Here is a 20,000-nt window from a genome sequence, read left to right on the forward strand (position 1 = left end):
AGGTCCAAGGACTGACCCCTGCGGAACTCCACTTGTGACGTCTCGCCAATCTGAGACCTCACCCCTCACACAGACTCGTTGTCTCCTGTTGCTTAGGTACTCCTCTATCCACCGGAGTACCTTCCCTCTCACTCCAGCCTGCATCACCAACTTTCGCACTAGCCTCTTGTGTGGCACTGTATCAAAGGCTTTCTGACAATCCAAAAATATGCAGTCTGCCCACCCTTCTCTTTCTTGCCTTATTTTTGTTGCCTGGTCGTAGAATTCAAGTAACCCTGTGAGGCAGGACCTGCCATCCCTGAACCCATGTTGATGCTGTGTTACAAAGTTCCTTCGCTCCAGATGCTCCACTAGTTTTTTTTCGCACAATCTTCTCCATCAGCTTGCATGGTATGCAAGTTAGGGACACTGGCCTGTAGTTCAGTGCCTCCTGTCTATCCCCTTTCTTGTATATCGGGACTACGTTAGCTGCTTTCCAAATATCTGGCAGTTCCCCTGTTGCCAGTGATTTGTTATACACTATGGAGAGTGGTAGGCTCAGTTCTCTTGCTCCTTCCTTTAGAACCCAAGGGGAGATTCCATCTGGGCCTATAGCCTTCGTCACGTCCAACTCTAGTAAACACTTCCTTACTTCCCCACTGGTAATCTCAAACTCTTCCAGTGGTTCCTGGTTAGCTATTCCCTCACTTACCTCTGGAATTTCTCCTTGCTCTAAGGTGAAGACCTCCTGGAATTTCTTATTCAATTCCTCACACACTTCATTGTCATTTGTAGTGAATCCTTCCGCCCCTATCCTTAATCTCATAACCTGTTCCTTTACTGTTGTTTTTCTCCTAATGTGGCTATGCAACAATTTAGGCTGAGTCTTTGCCTTGCTTGCGATGTCATTTTCGTATTGTCTTTCTGCCTCTCTTCTCATCCTGACATATTCATTCCTGGCATTCTGGTATCTTTCTCTGCTCTCCAGTGTCCTGTTATTCCTATAGTTTCTCCATGCCCTTTTACTTTGCTGCTTAGCTAGCCTACATCTTTGATTAAACCATGGGTTTCTCATCTTCATTTCTCTGTTTTCCTTTTGGACTGGGACAAACTTGTTTGCTGCGTCCTTGCACTTCTGCGTGATGTAATCCATCATATCTTGGGCCGTCTGGGTGTGTGTGTGTGTGTGTGTGTGTGTGTGTGTGTGAGTGTGTGTGTGTGTGTGTGTGTGTGTGTATGTGTGTGTGTGTGTGTGTGTGTGTGTGTGTGTGTGTGTGTGTGTGTGTGTGTGTGTATGTGTGTGTGTGTGTGTGTGTGTGTGTGTGTATGTGTGTATGTGTGTGTACTCACCTAATTGTACTCACCTAATTGTGCTTGCGGGGGTTGAGCTCTGGCTCTTTGGTCCCGCCTCTCAACCGTCAATCAACTGGTGTACAGATTCCTGAGCCTATTGGGCTCTATCATATCTACATTTGAAACTGTGAATGGAGTCAGCCTCCACCACATCACTTCCTAATGCATTCCATTTGCTAACTACTCTGACACTGAAAAAGTTCTTTCTAACGTCTCTGTGGCTCATTTGGGTACTCAGCTTCCACCTGTGTCCCCTTGTTCGCGTCCCACCAGTGTTGAAAAGTTCGTCCTTGTTTACCCGGTCGATTCCCCTGAGGATTTTGTAGGTTGTGATCATGTCCCCCCTTACTCTTCTGTCTTCCAGTGTCGTGAGGTGCATTTCCCGCAGCCTATCCTCATAACTCATGCCTCTTAGTTCTGGGACTAGTCTAGTAGCATACCTTTGGACTTTTTCCAGCTTCGTCTTGTGCTTGACAAGGTACGGGCTCCATGCTGGGGCCGCATACTCCAGGATTGGTCTTACATATGTGGTGTACAAGATTCTGAATGACTCCTTACACAGGTTCCTGAACGCCGTTCTGATGTTAGCCAGCCTCGCATATGCCGCAGACGTTATTCTCTTTATGTGGGCTTCAGGAGACAGGTTTGGTGTGATATCAACTCCTAGATCTTTCTCTCTGTCTGTTTCATTAAGTACTTCATCTCCTATTCTGTATCCTGTGCCTGGCCTCCTGTTTCCTCCTGTTGTGTGTGTGTGTGTGTGTGTGTGTGTGTGTGTGTGTGTGTGAGTGACCAGACACACCAGGAGTCAGGCCAGTATGGCGTGACAGAGACGCTGGAGGGAGACTAAAGCAGAAATATAAATAATAAAAATATAAAAATATTACCATTGGCCAATCACGCTGTCAGACGCCGCCAGCCAGCCTCTGGTGGACGCCGGCGTCCCGCTTCCAAATCTTTGGGACGCAATATGGCGAATTCTTGGAGTCCATCTCAGGTGCCAAATGGTGACTTCGAGGCATCTTAGGTGAGATATGGCGACTTCGAGGTCATGTAAGGTGAGATATGGCGACTTCGAGGTCAACGAAGATGAGATATGGCGACTTCGAGGTCATATTAGGTTAGATATGGCGACTTCGAGGTCATCTGAGGTGAGATATGGCGACTTCGAGGTCATGTAAGGTGAGATATGGCGACTTCGAGGTCATTTAAGGTGAGATATGGCGACTTCGAGGTCAACGAAGATGAGATATGGCGACTTCGAAGTCATCTGAAGTTAGATATGGCGACTTCGAAGTCATCTGAAGTTAGATATGGCGACTTCGAGGTCATCTGAGGTTAGATATGGCGACTTCGAAGTCATCTGAAGTTAGATATGGCGACTTCGAGGTCATCTGAGGTTAGATATGGCGACTTCGAGGTCATCTGAGGTTAGATATGGCGACTTCGAGGTCATCTGAGGTTAGATATGGCGACTTCGAGGTCATCTGAGGTTAGATATGGCGACTTCGAGGTCATATTAGGTTAGATTTGGCGACTTCGAGGTCATCTGAGGTTAGATATGGCGACTTCGAGGTCATATTAGGTTAGATATGGCGACTTCGAGGTCATCTGAGGTTAGATATGGCGACTTCGAGGTCATTTATGGTGAGATATGGCGACTTCGAAGTCATCTAAGGTGAGATATGGTGACTTCAAGTCACGTGAGATGCAATATGGCATCGTCTGAGGTGCCACATGGCAACTTCGAGGGCCTCTGAAGTGCAATATGGCACCTGAGCGCTGTGGCATCAATATAGGAGACTCATGCATATTATATATGAATTGCATTTATATGTGTAGAGTTTACCTATATCTCATATAAGACGGAATGTCTGTCTGTCTGTCCAAACTCGGGTTAGGTTCGGGTACGCTGGGTCGGGTTAGGTTAAGTTCGGTCGGGTCGGGTCGGGTCGGGTCGGTGTTCTTAAAGAGCAGCGATGCTGTAGAGGAAGAGCGGAATCTTCAGGTATTAGAGCCCACACTATCATTACTCTCCTCACAATCTCTCATTATCAATCAATATCTGTGTCGCTCTTTATCCCTTTATCTTGCTCCCTATCCCTTCATCTCTCTATTTATCGTTTCTCCTTGCTTGTTATTCATCTTCCTTATTAGGGGCACTCAATAGCGCGGTCGATAGAGCTTCGAGCTCACACATTTAGGATCCAGGGTTCGACTCTCCTAGAACCTAGGTGAATGGAATCTCTCTCTCTCTCTCTCTCTCTCTCTCTCTCTCTCTCTCTCTCTCTCTCTCTCTCTCTCTCTCTCTCTCTCTCTCTCTCTCTCTCTCTCTATCTCTCTCACAATGGAATATCTCTCTCTCTCTCTCTCTCTCTCTCTCTCTCTCTCTCTCTATCTCTCTCACAATGGAATATCTCTCTCTCTCTCTCTCTCTCTCTCTCACAATGGAATATCTCTCTCTCTCTCTCTCTCTCTCTCTCTCTCTCTCTCTCTCTCTCTCTCTATCTCTCTCACAATGGAATATCTCTCTCTCTCTCTCTCTCTCTCTCTCTCACAATGGAATATCTCTCTCTCTCTCTCTCTCTCTCTCTCTCTCTCTCTCTCTCTCTCTCTCTCTCTCTCTCTCTCTCTCTCTCTCTCTCTCTATCTCTCTCACAATGGAATATCTCTCTCTCTCTCTCTCTCTCTCTCTCACAATGGAATATCTCTCTCTCTCTCTCTCTCTCTCTCTCTCTCTCTCTCTCTCTCTCTCTCTATCTATCTCTCTCTCTATCTCTCTCTCTCTCTCTCTCTCTCTCTCTCTCTCTCTCTCTCTCTCTCTCTCTCTCTCTCTCTCTCTCTATCTCTCTCACAATGGAATATCTCTCTCTCTCTCTCTCTCTCTCTCTCTCTCTCTCTCTCTCTCTCTCTCTTTATCCCTCTTCCACATCTCCTTCTTTCTCTTTTCTACCTTATCTTTTCCTCTGGTCTCCCGTGCGCCTGGCAGGGGCCGCCCAGGCACCACTGCAGTGATCGTACCGCATCACACAGCCTATTCCAGCCGGCCATTTCAGTTGAGGCTTCGTGAGGCATCAAGCAGGCTGCGGATTACACTAAGCCTGGTCCAGCCGGCTCCAGCCGGATAAGCGAGGGGAGGTTAATGTTGACGTGATCGCCCCAGGTCACCGGGAAGGCAATTAACAGGACCAGGATAGCGGTCGGTCACGCTATCATCTCACGAGGCGTCGCAGCGTTTGGGCAGTATTACGTATTAAGGTCCAAGTCAACATCTTAAGTTAGGGGGTATTTGAAACACCCAGAACTAGTATTCGGCCCCAGTACTACAGTACCCAGCGCCCGGTACTGTAGTATTCAGCCCCGGTACTGTAGTATTCAGCCCCGGTACTGTTGTATTCAGCCCCCAGTACTGTTGTATTCAGCCCCCAGTACTGTTGTATTCAGCCCCGGTACTGTAGTATTCAGCCCCTGTACTGTAGTATTCAGCCCCGGTACTGTAGTATTCAGCCCCAGTACTTCAGTATTCAGCCCCAGTACTGTTGTATTCAGCCCCGGTACTGTAGCATTCAGCCCCCGGTACTTCAGTATTCAGCCCCAGTACTGTAGTATTCAGCCCCGGTACTGTAGTATTCAGCCCCAGTACTGTTGTATTCAGCCCCGGTACTGTAGTATTCAGCCCCAGTACTGTTGTATTCAGCCCCAGTACTGTTGTATTCAGCCCCAGTACTGTTGTATTCAGCCCCAGTACTGTTGTATTCAGCCCCAGTACTGTAGTATTCAGCCCCGGTACTGTAGTATTCAGCCCCAGTACTTCAGTATTCAGCCCCAGTACTGTAGTATTCAGCCCCAGTACTACAGTATTCAGCCCCAGTACTGTTGTATTCAGCCCCGGTACTGTTGTATTCAGCCCCGGTACTGTAGTATTCAGCCCCAGTACTGTTGTATTCAGCCCCAGTACTGTAGTATTCAGCCCCGGTACTGTAGTATTCAGCCCCGGTACTGTTGTATTCAGCCCCAGTACTGTTGTATTCAGCCCCAGTACTGTAGTATTCAGCCCCAGTACTGTAGTATTCAGCCCCGGTACTACAGTATTCAGCCCCAGTACTGTTGTATTCAGCCCCGGTACTGTTGTATTCAGCCCCAGTACTGTAGTATTCAGCCCCAGTACTGTAGTATTCAGCCCCGGTACTGTAATATTCAGCCCCGGTTCTGTAGTATTCAGCCCCGGTACTGTAGTATTCAGCCCCAGTACTGTTGTATTCAGCCCCAGTACTGTAGTATTCAGCCCCGGTACTACAGTATTCAGCCCCAGTACTGTTGTATTCAGCCCCGGTACTGTTGTATTCAGCCCCAGTACTGTAGTATTCAGCCCCAGTACTGTAGTATTCAGCCCCGGTACTGTAGTATTCAGCCCCAGTACTGTAGTATTCAGCCCCGGTACTGTAGTATTCAGCCCCAGTACTGTAGTATTCAGCCCCAGTACTACAGTATTCAGCCCCAGTACTGTTGTATTCAGCCCCAGTACTGTAGTATTCAGCCCCAGTACTGTAGTATTCAGCCCCAGTACTGTAGTATTCAGCCCCCGGTACTGTAGTATTCAGCCCCAGTACTGTTGTATTCAGCCCCAGTACTGTAGTATTCAGCCCCAGTACTGTAGTATTCAGCCCCAGTACTGTAGTATTCAGCCCCGGTACTGTAGTATTCAGCCCCAGTACTGTAGTATTCAGCCCCGGTACTGTAGTATTCAGCCCCGGTACTGTAGTATTCAGCCCCAGTACTGTAGTATTCAGCCCCGGTACTGTAGTATTCAGCCCCGGTACTGTAGTATTCAGCCCCAGTACTGTAGTATTCAGCCCCGGTACTGTAGTATTCAGCCCCGGTACTGTAGTATTCAGCCCCGGTACTGTAGTATTCAGCCCCGGTACTGTAGTATTCAGCCCCAGTACTGTAGTATTCAGCCCCGGTACTGTAGTATTCAGCCCCGGTACTGTAGTATTCAGCCCCGGTACTGTAGTATTCAGCCCCGGTACTGTAGTATTCAGCCCCAGTACTGTAGTATTCAGCCCCGGTACTGTAGTATTCAGCCCCAGTACTGTAGTATTCAGCCCCAGTACTGTAGTATTCAGCCCCAGTACTGTAGTATTCAGCCCCGGTACTGTAGTATTCAGCCCCAGTACTGTAGTATTCAGCCCCAGTACTGTAGTATTCAGCCCCAGTACTGTAGTATTCAGCCCCAGTACTGTAGTATTCAGCCCCAGTACTGTAGTATTCAGCCCCAGTACTGAAGTATTCAGCCCCGGTACTGTAGTATTCAGCCCCGGTACTGTAGTATTCAGCCCCGGTACTGTAGTATTCAGCCCCGGTACTGTTGTATTCAGCCCCGGTACTGTTGTATTCAGCCCCGGTACTGTAGTATTCAGCCCCGGTACTGTAGTATTCAGCCCCGGTACTGTAGTATTCAGCCCCGGTACTGTTGTATTCAGCCCCAGTACTGTTGTATTCAGCCCCGGTACTGTAGTATTCAGCCCCAGTACTGTAGTATTCAGCCCCGGTACTACAGTACTCAGCCCCAGTACTGTTGTATTCAGCCCCAGTACTGTTGTATTCAGCCCCGGTACTGTAGTATTCAGCCCCAGTACTGTAGTATTCAGCCCCAGTACTGTTGTATTCAGCCCCAGTACTGTTGTATTCAGCCCCAGTACTGTAGTATTCAGCCCCAGTACTGTAGTATTCAGCCCCAGTACTGTAGTATTCAGCCCCGGTACTGTAGTATTCAGCCCCGGTACTGTAGTATTCAGCCCCGGTACTGTAGTATTCAGCCCCGGTACTGTAGTATTCAGCCCCAGTACTGTAGTATTCAGCCCCAGTACTACAGTATTCAGCCCCAGTACTGTTGTATTCAGCCCCCGGTACTGTAGTATTCAGCCCCAGTACTGTTGTATTCAGCCCCAGTACTGTAGTATTCAGCCCCGGTACTGTAGTATTCAGCCCCAGTACTGTAGTATTCAGCCCCAGTACTGTAGTATTCAGCCCCAGTACTGTAGTATTCAGCCCCAGTACTACAGTATTCAGCCCCAGTACTGTAGTATTCAGCCCCGGTACTGTTGTATTCAGCCCCGGTACTGTTGTATTCAGCCCCAGTACTGTAGTATTCAGCCCCGGTACTGTAGTATTCAGCCCCAGTACTGTAGTATTCAGCCCCAGTACTGTTGTATTCAGCCCCGGTACTGTAGTATTCAGCCCCAGTACTGTAGTATTCAGCCCCAGTACTGTTGTATTCAGCCCCAATACTGTAGTATTCAGCCCCGGTACTGTAGTATTCAGCCCCAGTACTGTAGTATTCAGCCCCAGTACTGTAGTATTCAGCCCCGGTACTGTTGTATTCAGCCCCGGTACTGTAGTATTCAGCCCCAGTACTGTAGTATTCAGCCCCGGTACTGTAGTATTCAGCCCCAGTACTACAGTATTCAGCCCCAGTACTGTAGTATTCAGCCCCGGTACTGTTGTATTCAGCCCCGGTACTGTTGTATTCAGCCCCAGTACTACAGTATTCAGCCCCAGTACTGTAGTATTCAGCCCCGGTACTGTAGTATTCAGCCCCGGTACTGTAGTATTCAGCCCCAGTACTGTAGTATTCAGCCCCGGTACTACAGTATTCAGCCCCAGTACTGTAGTATTCAGCCCCAGTACTGTAGTATTCAGCCCCAGTACTGTAGTATTCAGCCCCAGTACTTCAGTATTCAGCCCCGGTACTGTTGTGTTCAGCCCCAGTACTGTAGTATTCAGCCCCAGTACTTCAGTATTCAGCCCCGGTACTGTAGTATTCAGCCCCGGTACTGTAGTATTCAGCCCCGGTACTGTAGTATTCAGCCCCGGTACTGTAGTATTCAGCCCCGGTACTGTTGTATTCAGCCCCGGTACTGTTGTATTCAGCCCCGGTACTGTAGTATTCAGCCCCAGTACTTCAGTATTCAGCCCCGGTACTGTAGTATTCAGCCCCGGTACTGTAGTATTCAGCCCCGGTACTGTAGTATTCAGCCCCGGTACTGTTGTATTCAGCCCCGGTACTGTAGTATTCAGCCCCGGTACTGTAGTATTCAGCCCCGGTACTGTAGTATTCAGCCCCAGTACTGTTGTATTCAGCCCCGGTACTGTAGTATTCAGCCCCAGTACTGTAGTATTCAGCCCCGGTACTGTAGTATTCAGCCCCGGTACTGTAGTATTCAGCCCCGGTACTGTAGTATTCAGCCCCGGTACTGTAGTATTCAGCCCCGGTACTGTAGTATTCAGCCCCAGTACTGTAGTATTCAGCCCCGGTACTGTAGTATTCAGCCCCAGTACTGTAGTATTCAGCCCCGGTACTACAGTACTCAGCCCCAGTACTACAGTACTCAGCCCCAGTACTGTTGTATTCAGCCCCAGTACTACAGTATTCAGCCCCAGTACTACAGTACTCAGCCCCAGTACTACAGTACTCAGCCCCAGTACTGTTGTATTCAGCCCCAGTACTACAGTATTCAGCCCCAGTACTTCAGTATTCAGCCCCAGTACTACAGTACTCAGCCCCAGTACTGTTGTATTCAGCCCCAGTACTACAGTATTCAGCCCCAGTACTTCAGTATTCAGCCCCAGTACTACAGTACTCAGCCCCAGTACTACAGTACTCAGCCCCAGTACTGCAGTACTCAGCCCCGGTACTGTAGTATTCAGCCCCAGTACTACAGTACTCAGCCCCCAGTACTGGCAACTCATCAGACTGTCATGAGAGGACTGGAGTGTGAGGGAATAGCGAGTAAGCTGAATTATCCAACATTAGAACAGTGAGAGATGACATGATCCCAACATACAAGATCCTTCAAACCCTTGCCAAAGTAGACAATGTGGAACTGTTTTAACACTAGCCAAATAAGATGCAAGAAAATAAGATTAGCCATAATTATATAATGAAACACTATAGTGAGGCGATCAAACCTAAAAATTAGGGACACCGCCCAAAGTTTTTTCTTATTAAGGCCAATTAATAGCGCGGTCGATAGAGCTTCGGGTCTCACATACGTGGGGGTCCAGGGTTCGAGTCTCCTTAAGCCCTGGTGAATGGTTTATCGTGGCAGTTCCTATTTATATCCACCCAAACACATTAATGTATATGTCTATCCTGCGCTTGAAACAAGATGAAATGGTCTAATGTCTGGTAGACTCCGTTTATTACTAACAAATGTTATGATGGAGCCGAGCGGACAGCACGCTGGACTTGTGATCCTGTGGTCCTGGGTTCAATCCCAGGCGCCGGCGAGAAACAATGGGCAGAGTTTCTTTCACCCTATGCCCCTGTTACCTAGCAGTAAAATAGGTACCTGGGTGTTAGTCAGCTGTCACGGGCTGCTTCCTGGGGGTGGAGGCCTGGTCGAGGACCGGGCCGCGGGGACACTAAAGCCCCGAAATCATGTCAAGACAACCTCAAGATGCCAGTTAATGATGATAACGAGTTACTAGATATCAGCGAAATATTACTGAAATCGAAAACGATATCAGATTCATAATTAGAAGCAATTACAAGGCAAAAATCAATGCATAAATGTATGAAATAAAGCCAAATAGACTGCCAGATTTAGTGTGTTATTGTATTAACAATAAACCCCTAATGTTGTTATTTGGTTGTATCTTGCTATTGTATCATCATAAACGTTTTATTTAATTTATTTTATTTATGTGTTTTTTTTTTTTTTTTTTTTTTTTGAGATATATACAAGAGTTGTTACATTCTTGTAGAGCCACTAGTACGCGTAGCGTTTCGGGCAAGTCCTTAATCCTATGGTCCCTGGAATACGATCCCCGCCGCGAAGAATCGTTTTTTCATCCAAGTACACATTTTACTGTTGCGTTAAACAGAGGCTACAGTTAAGGAATTGCGCCCAGTAAATCCTCCCCGGCCAGGATACGAACCCATGACATAGCGCTCGCGGAACGCCAGGCGAGTGTCTTACCACTACACCACGGAGACTGCCTAATTTTATTTAATCTATTTTACATACAACGAGAGTCAATCACACATGATACTGAAGGAGCCAGATAGTCGTCCTATAAGCATTCTAAGTCACGACTTTCAGGTCCTAATTGTTCAAAGGTTATCTTGAGATGATTTCGGGGCTTTAGTGTCCCCGCGGCCCGGTCCTCGACCAGGCCTCCACCCCCAGGAAGCAGCCCGTGACAGCTGACTAACACCCAGGTACCTATTTTACTGCTAGGTAACAGGGGCATAGGGTTATCTTGAGGTTATCTTGAGATGATTTCGGGGCTTTTTAGTGTCCCCGCGGCCCGGTCCTCGACCAGGCCTCCATCCCCAGGAAGCAGCCCGTGACAGCTGACTAACACCCAGGTACCTATTTTACTGCTAGGTAACAGGGGCATAGAGTGAAAGAAACTCTGCCCATTGTTTCTCGCCGGCGCCTGGGATCGACCCCGGGACAACAGGATCACAAGTCCAGCGTGCTGTCCGCTCGGCCGACCTGTTCCCTAACCAAACGCTTGGAATAATCAAGCGTACCTTCGACTCCAAGATAAAGAAGGTAGTTTTTCAATTGAACAACTATATTACTGTATCTAAGCATGGATACATATGTAACTTGGTGGGCTGTATCCAAGCACGGTGACCTCATCTTCAGAAAGACATACCTGGTTGGTTGATACCTGGTTGATGGGGTTCTGGGAGTTCTTCTACTGTCCAAGCCCGGCCCGAGGCCAGGCTTGACTTGTGAGAGTTTGGTCCACCAGGCTGTTGCTTGGAGCGGCCCGCAGGCCAGGCTTGACTTGTGAGAATTTGGTCCACCAGGCTGTTGCTTGGAGCGGCCCGCAGGCCAGGCTTGACTTGTGAGAGTTTGGTCCACCAGGCTGTTGCTTGGAGCGGCGCGCAGGCCCACATATACCTGGTTGATGGGGTTCTGGGAGTTCTTCTACTGTCCAAGCCCGGCCCGAGGCCAGACTTGACTTGTGAGAGTTTGGTCCACCAGGCTGTTGCTTGGAGCGGCCCGCAGGCCCACATATACCTGGTTGATGGGGTTCTGGGAGTTCTTCTACTGTCCAAGCCCGGCCTGAGGCCAGACTTGACTTGTGAGAGTTTGGTCCACCAGGCTGTTGCTTGGAGCGGCCCGCAGGCCCACATATACCTGGTTGATGGGGTTCTGGGAGTTCTTCTACTGTCCAAGCCCGGCCCGAGGCCAGGCTTGACTTGTGAGAGTTTGGTCCACCAGGCTGTTGCTTGGAGCGGCCCGCAGGCCCACATATACCTGCTTGATGGGGTTCTGGGAGTTCTTCTACTCCCCAAGCCCGGCCCGAGGCCAGGCTTGACTTGTGAGAGTTTGGTCCACCAGGCTGTTGCTTGGAGCGGCCCGCAGGCCCACATATACCTGGTTGATGGGGTTCTGGGAGTTCTTCTACTGCCTAAGCCCGGCCCGAGGCCAGGCTTGACTTGTGAGAGCTTGGTCCACCAGGCTGTTGCTTGGAGCGGCCCGCAGGCCCACATATACCTGGTTGATGGGGTTCTGGGAGTTGTTCTACTGCCCAAGCCTGGCCCGAGGCCAGACTTGACTTGTGAGAGTTTGGTCCACCAGGCTGTTGCTTGGAGCGGCCCGCAGGCCCACATATACCTGGTTGATGGGGTTCTGGGAGTTCTTCTACTCCCCAAGCCCGGCCCGAGGCCAGGCTTGACTTGTGAGAGTTTGGTCCACCAGGCTGTTGCTTGGAGCGGCCCGCAGGCCCACATATACCTGCTTGATGGGGTTCTGGGAGTTCTTCTACTCCCCAAGCCCGGCCCGAGGCCAGGCTTGACTTGTGAGAGTTTGGCCCACCAGGCTGTTGCTTGGAGCGGCCCGCAGGCCCACATATACCTGGTTGATGGGGTTCTGGGAGTTCTTCTACTCCCCAAGCCCGGCCCGCAGGCCAGGCTTGACTTGTGAGAGTTTGGTCCACCAGGCTGTTGCTTGGAGCGGCCCGCAGGCCCACATATACCTGGTTGATGGGGTTCTGGGAGTTGTTCTACTGCCCAAGCCCGGCCCGAGGCCAGACTTGACTTGTGAGAGTTTGGTCCACCAGGCTGTTGCTTGGAGCGGCCCGCAGGCCCACATATACCTGGTTGATGGGGTTCTGGGAGTTGTTCTACTGCCCAAGCCCGGCCCGAGGCCAGACTTGACTTGTGAGAGTTTGGTCCACCAGGCTGTTGCTTGGAGCGGCCCGCAGGCCCACATATACCTGGTTGATGGGGTTCTGGGAGTTGTTCTACTGCCCAAGCCCGGCCCGAGGCCAGGCTTGACTTGTGAGAGTTTGGTCCACCAGGCTGTTGCTTGGAGCGGCCCACAGGCCCACATACCCACCACAGCCCGGTTGGTCCGGCACTCCTTGAAGGGAACAATCTAGTTTCCTCTTGAAGATGTCCACTGTTGTTCACATAGCTGCTGACCAGACCACACACTAGAAGGTGAAGGGACGACGACGTTTCGGTCCGTCCTGGACTATTCTCAAGTCGACTTGAGAATGGTCCAGGACGGACCGAAACATCGTCGTCCCTTCACCTTCTAGTGTGTGGTCTGGTCAACATACTTTAGCCTCGTTATTGTGACTCATCGCCTTAACATAACTGCTCTTGACAAAGTGCAATACCGGGCAACAAAAATCATTCTAGCGCTAAGTCAACTCACGTATCAGGAACGGTTGAGGGCCACAGGTTATCTTGAGGTTATCTTGAGATAATTTCGGGGCTTTTTTAGTGTCCCCGCGGCCCGGTCCTCGACCAGGCCTCCACCTCCAGGAAGCAGCCCGTGACAGCTGACTAACACCCAGGTACCTATTTTTACTGCTAGGTAACAGGGACATAGGGTGAAAGAAACTCTGCCCATTGTTTCTCGCCGGCGCCTGGGATCGAACCCAGGACCACAGGATCACAAGTCCAGCGTGCTGTCCGCTCGGCCGACCGGCTCCCTGGCCACAGCTAACAGCCACAGGGCTAACAGCACTACAAACCAGACATGACAGGGCGGATCTCATTGAAACTTTTAAAATACTGAACAATTTGGAGGATGTTGATCCTGACAAATTGTTCAAAAAGTCAGATGTAACACAAACATGGGTTGTCATGGGTTCGTATCCTGGCCGGGGAGGATTTACTGGGCACAATTCCTTAACTGTAGCCTCTGTTTAACGCAACAGTAAAATGTGTACTTGGTTGTAACAACGATTCTTCGCGGCGGGGATCGTATTCCAGGGACCATAGGATTAAGGACTTGCCCGAAACGCTACGCGTACTAGTGGCTCTACAAGAATGTAACAACTCTTCTATATATCTTCAAAAAAAAGACAAGGAACAACGGGTTCAAGGTCAACAAGCCACAATGTTGGACTGAGAACAGGAGAGGCTTTTTAACCCAGAGGTTTATAAACCCATGGAACCGCCTACCCGCCGAAGCCGTAAATGCCACAACTCTTAACTTTTAAAGTACAACTGGAAAGATCATCAAGGCAAATGTGGGGATCTCCGACAAGCCGCCGGCTTCCTGGCCTCATCCAGGCTACTAGTGTTAATGGCCCTCAGGTAAATTCAGGTAAATACCATAGATGAGATATGACAAACCAGGGACGTAGTATTTAATTTTAGCGTAAACAATTAACTTAATAGAGTGATCAACGCAGTCAACAAACACAAATTAAATTTTAATGGACTGCAACATACTCTAAATGATACTTAAAATCATTAGAATTATTGTTTAAAAGGTTTACAATTTATAATTAATTTACATAAGTCATACCAAGTAGAAGGTGAAAATGTACCATTTTCTTTGAGCCAGTAGCTTCAATTAATTTACATAAGTCATACCAAGTAGAAGGTGAAAAAGTACCATTTTCTTTGAGACAGTAGCTTCAATTCCATTCTTTCTTTTTAAAAACAGGGGTAACAAAAGCGTTTTATCAGGATCCGCTGATACAGTAATTCAGTTATATTTCGCTATTTTATACAGTAATTCAGCTATATTTCGCTATTTATACAGTAATACAGCATGTATTTATGAAATTATACAATTGATTATGTGTGCATATCGCGTTTAGTCGATTTAAACACCTTAATTCTTGCTAGAAATTAAGGGGCATCCCTTCCTAGTATGATAGTGAATACTAGACACACTCACCATCCCTACCTAGTGTGATAGTGACCAATAGACATATTCACCATCCTTACCTACTGTGATAGTGAACACACTCACCCACTCACCTGCGTAAAATTCCTTCCGACACTCTTGATATAGACGTAATTCTCCGGTAAATCATCACTGAGCTGCGACAGAAGTTCCTGGCGCAGATCATGGAGGGTCAGTTCAGGCAGGACCCTGACGAAGCCTGCCGACACGGTCTCCTCCACCACCTGGTTCCTTGCCAGTCTCCTGAAGGGGATCCACTTATCCTGTGGCAGGATATACACATGGATCTCCACCAGCTGTGGGAGATACAGAGGATTTGAGTTAGGTACGTTGGTGTGTGGAAGTGGGCGGATTAATGGTTGAGTAGGGGGATTACCGGTTGAGTGGAAGGATTAATGGTTGACTGGATTAATGGTTGAGTGGGAGGATTAATGGTCGAGTAGGAGGATTAATGGTCGAGTGGGCGGATTAATGGTTGAGTGGGGGGATTAATGGTTGAGTGGGGGGATTAATGGTTGAGTGGGGGGATTAATGGTTGAGTGGGAGGATTAATGGTCGAGTAGGAGGATTAATGGTTGAGTGGGGGATTACCGGTTGAGTGGAAGGATTAATGGTCGAGTGGGCGGATTAATGGTCGAGTAGGAGGATTAATGGTCGAGTGGGCGGATTAATGGTCGAGTGGGCGGATTAATGGTTGAGTGGGGGGATTAATAAAAGAACCCATCACATCAACACCATCAATAAGGTTGAATACACATATAGTTTACCAAACTGTAAACCCAACATGGTATCCCTAGACAATCATGAGTCTACCGTCCTACCAGACAGTATATACCCCCGCAGGCCAGGTTCTTCACTTTATTATTCACAAAGGCCTTATTCATCCATTATACATCAACCCATAGGGCTCATAGGAGACTGAGCACTGAGCACTGAGCACTGAGCACTGAGCTCTGAGCACTGAGTACTGAGCACTGAGCTCTGAGCACTGAGCACTGAGCACTGAGCACTGAGCTCTGAGCACTGAGCACTGAGCCCTGAGCACTGAGCACTGAGCACTGAGCTCAGCTACTAAAAAAAGACCCAAAAAGCAAAAAAAAGCGTATTTAACAAAATTGTATATAATTAAGTTTTAACAAGTTGCTACTATGATTTGAGAGTGACTATAATGTGGCGCCTACATTATATTCACAATGACTTGTAGGGACAAGCAAGGCTGGCTGTGTTAATGATGACTTATAATGAAAATAGTTTTTCCTGTATTGTTACAGGTGTGGGTCCCCCATACTGATCCACTACTCCCACACTGATCCACTACTCCCACACTGATCCACTACTCCCACACTGATCCACCACTAACCCACACACTGATCCACTACTCCCACACTGATCCACCACTAACCCACACACTGATCCACTACTCCCACACTGATCCACCACTAACCCCACACTGATCCACCACTAACCCCCACACTGATCCACCACTAACCCCCACACTGATCCACCACTAACCCACACACTGATCCACTACTCCCACACTTATCCACCACTAACCCCACACTGATCCACCACTAACCCCCACACTGATCCACCACTAACCCCCACACTGATCCACCACTAACCCCACACACTGATCCACCACTAACCCACACACTGATCCACCACTAACCCCCACACTGATCCACCACTAACCCCCACACTGATCCACCACTAACCCCCACACTGATCCACCACTAACCCCCACACTGGTCCACCACTAACCCACACACTGATCCACTACTCCCACACTTATCCACCACTAACCCCACACTGATCCACCACTAACCCCCACACTGATCCACCACTAACCCCCACACTGATCCACCACTAACCCCCACACTGATCCACCACTAACCCACACACTGATCCACTACTCCCACACTTATCCACCACTAACCCACACACTGATCCACCACTAACCCCCACACTGATCCACCACTAACCCCCACACTGATCCACCACTAACCCCCACACTGATCCACCACTAACCCACACACTGATCCACTACTCCCACACTTATCCACCACTAACCCACACACTGATCCACCACTAACCCCCACACTGATCCACCACTAACCCCCACACTGATCCACCACTAACCCCCACACTGATCCACCACTAACCACACACACTGATCCACCACTAACCCCCACACTGATCCACTACTCCCACACTGATCCACCACTAACCCCCACACTGATCCACTACTCCCACACTGATCCACCACTAACCCACACTGATCCACCACTAACCCCCACACTGATCCACCACTAACCCCCACACTGATCCACCACTAACCCCACACTGATCCACCACTAACTCCCACACACTGATCCACCACTAACCCCCCACACTGATCCACCACTAACCCCCACACTGATCCACCACTAACTCCTACACACTGATCCACCACTAACCCCACACTGATCCACCACTAACCCCCACACTAATCCACCACTAACCCCACACACTAATCCACCACTAACCCCCACACTGATCCACCACTAACCCCACACACACTAATCCACCACTAACCCCCACACTGATCCACCACTAACCCCACACACACTAATCCACCACTAACCCCACACACTAATCCACCACTAACCCCACACACTGATCCACCACTAACCCCACACACACTAATCCACCACTAACCCACACACTAATCCACCACTAACCCCACACACTAATCCACCACTAACCCCACACACTAATCCACCACTAACCCCCACACTGATCCAACACTAACCCCCACACTAATCCACCACTAACCCCCACACTGATCCACCACTAACCCCCACACTGATCCACCACTAACCCCCACACTGATCCACCACTAACCCCACACACTAATCCACCACTAACCCCACACACTAATCCACCACTAACCCCCACACTGATCCACCACTAACCCCCACACTGATCCACCACTAACCCCCACACTGATCCACCACTAACCCCCACACTAATCCACCACTAACCCCCACACTGATCCACCACTAACCCCACACACACTAATCCACCACTAACCCCCACACTGATCCACCACTAACCCCACACACACTAATCCACCACTAACCCCACACACTAATCCACCACTAACCCCTCACACTGATCCACCACTAACCCCACACACACTAATCCACCACTAACCCACACACTAATCCACCACTAACCCCACACACTAATCCACCACTAACCCCACACACTAATCCACCACTAACCCCCACACTGATCCACCACTAACCCCCACACTAATCCACCACTAACCCCCACACTGATCCACCACTAACCCCCACACTGATCCACCACTAACCCCCACACTGATCCACCACTAACCCCACACACTAATCCACCACTAACCCCACACACTAATCCACCACTAACCCCCACACTAATCCACCACTAACCCCCACACTAATCCACCACAAACCCCACACACTAATCCACCACTAACCCCCATACTAATCCACCACTAACCCCACACACTAATCCACCACTAACCCCACACACTAATCCACCACTAACCCCCACACTAATCCACCACTAACCCCCACACTGATCCACCACTAACCCCACACACTAATCCACCACTAACCCCCACACTGATCCACCACTAACCCCCACAAACTAATCCACCACTAACCCCACACACTGATCCACCACTAACCCCCACACTGATCCACCACTAACCCCACACACACTAATCCACCACTAACCCACACACTGATCCACCACTAACCCCACACACTGATCCACCACTAACCCCCACACACTAATCCACCACTAACCCCACACACTAATCCACCACTAACCCCCACACTGATCCACCACTAACCCCACACACACTAATCCACCACTAACCCCACACACACTAATCCACCACTAACCCCACACACACTAATCCACCACTAACCCCACACACTGATCCACCACTAACCCCACACACTAATCCACCACTAACCCCACACACACTAATCCACCACTAACCCCACACACACTAATCCACCACTAACCCCACACACTAATCCACCACTAACCCCACACACTAATCCACCACTAACCCCACACACTGATCCACCACTAACCCCACACACTAATCCACCACTAACCCCACACACACTAATCCACCACTAACCCCACACACTAATCCACCACTAACCCCCACACTAATCCACCACTAACCCCACACACTAATCCACCACTAACCCCACACACACTAATCCACCACTAACCCCACACACTAATCCACCACTAACCCCACACACTAATCCACCACTAACCCCCACACTAATCCACCACTAACCCCACACACTAATCCACCACTAACCCCACACACACTAATCCACCACTAACCCCACACACTAATCCACCACTAACCCCACACACTAATCCACCACTAACCCCACACACTAATCCACCACTAACCCCCACACTAACTTCACCAGGACAATTTAAAAACTGTGGTTTTGTAATATATATTCAGTGGCATTAAGTAAAGGTGTAATTTTAAGACCAACATAGTACAGGTTTCCTTATATATCTTTCGTGTAAAATAATTATGATAAATGCTAAGAATTCTTTGTTTTAAACCTAAGTTACAATGTATAGTAAGAAATAACTCAGGCGGACTTCAAGGGGAATTAAAACACCAAAGTTGTGATTGTTACTGTGCATGAAGTATGCAACCCGTTCTCGCAAATTCGTAAAGTCAATATTGACTTATTAACTATGTGCATAGGTGACATACTTAACATAATAGATACCCTTAAAAAGATTCATAGAAAACACCGACCTTACCTAACCTTGTTAGTATGTTAAGATAAGCATCTTATTGCTTCGTAATTACAATTATTACTTAACCTATAGCTATTATAGGTTAGGTAATAATTGTAATTACGAAGCTATAAGATGCTTATCTTAACATACTAAGTAGGTTAGGTAAGGTCGGTGTTTTCTATGAATCTTTTTATCTATTAGATTTTTTTTATCTATTATGTTAAGTATGTCACCTATGCACATATTTAATAAGTCAATATTGACTTATTAAATTTGCGAGAACGGGTTGCAGTATGTTTGGTGATGTATTCGTGTTGTATATCGCTGATAATGGAGTAGGAGGAATACAAGGAGGGATAATACAGGAGGAATACAACCTGCAGTAGCCTGAGAGGTAATACCCAATGTGGGAAGGGTACTTGATGGTATTAACCTATGGGAGCCGGTCGGCCGAGCGGACAGCACGCTGGACTTGTGATCCTGTGGTTCTGGGTTCGATCCCAGGCGCCGGCGAGAAACAATGGGCAGAGTTTCTTTCACTCTATGCCCCTGTTACCTAGCAGTAAAATAGGTACCTGGGTGTTAGTCAGCTGTCACGGGCTGCTTCCTGGGGGTGGAGGCCTGGTCGAGGACCGGGCCGCGGGGACACTATAGCCCCGAAATCAT

At 48.8% G+C, this 20,000-nt stretch overlaps 2 protein-coding genes across 3 annotated transcripts in view; both read right to left on the reverse strand.

The window, feature by feature from the left end:
• Positions 1 to 20,000, reverse strand: part of LOC123774177 (uncharacterized) — a 184,678-nt gene that overhangs the window by 117,334 nt on the left and 47,344 nt on the right. For both annotated transcript variants that reach the window (XM_069312714.1, XM_069312713.1), the window contains exon 2: positions 14,588 to 14,809. In XM_069312714.1, coding sequence (XP_069168815.1) covers positions 14,588 to 14,809 — 222 coding nt within the window. The remainder of the gene's footprint in view (positions 1 to 14,587; positions 14,810 to 20,000) is intronic.
• Positions 3,032 to 13,001, reverse strand: LOC138356510 (uncharacterized). Its single transcript, XM_069312657.1, has 5 exons — positions 12,985 to 13,001; positions 8,632 to 8,735; positions 8,170 to 8,220; positions 7,687 to 7,755; positions 3,032 to 3,114 (listed from the first exon to the last, which is right to left on the reverse strand). The coding sequence occupies exons 1-5, from the start codon at positions 12,999 to 13,001 to the stop codon at positions 3,032 to 3,034; spliced, it is 324 nt and encodes a 107-aa protein (XP_069168758.1).

The sequence above is a fragment of the Procambarus clarkii genome, chromosome 73 (assembly GCF_040958095.1).
Source record: "Procambarus clarkii isolate CNS0578487 chromosome 73, FALCON_Pclarkii_2.0, whole genome shotgun sequence".
NCBI classification, from domain to species: Eukaryota; Metazoa; Arthropoda; class Malacostraca; order Decapoda; family Cambaridae; genus Procambarus; species Procambarus clarkii.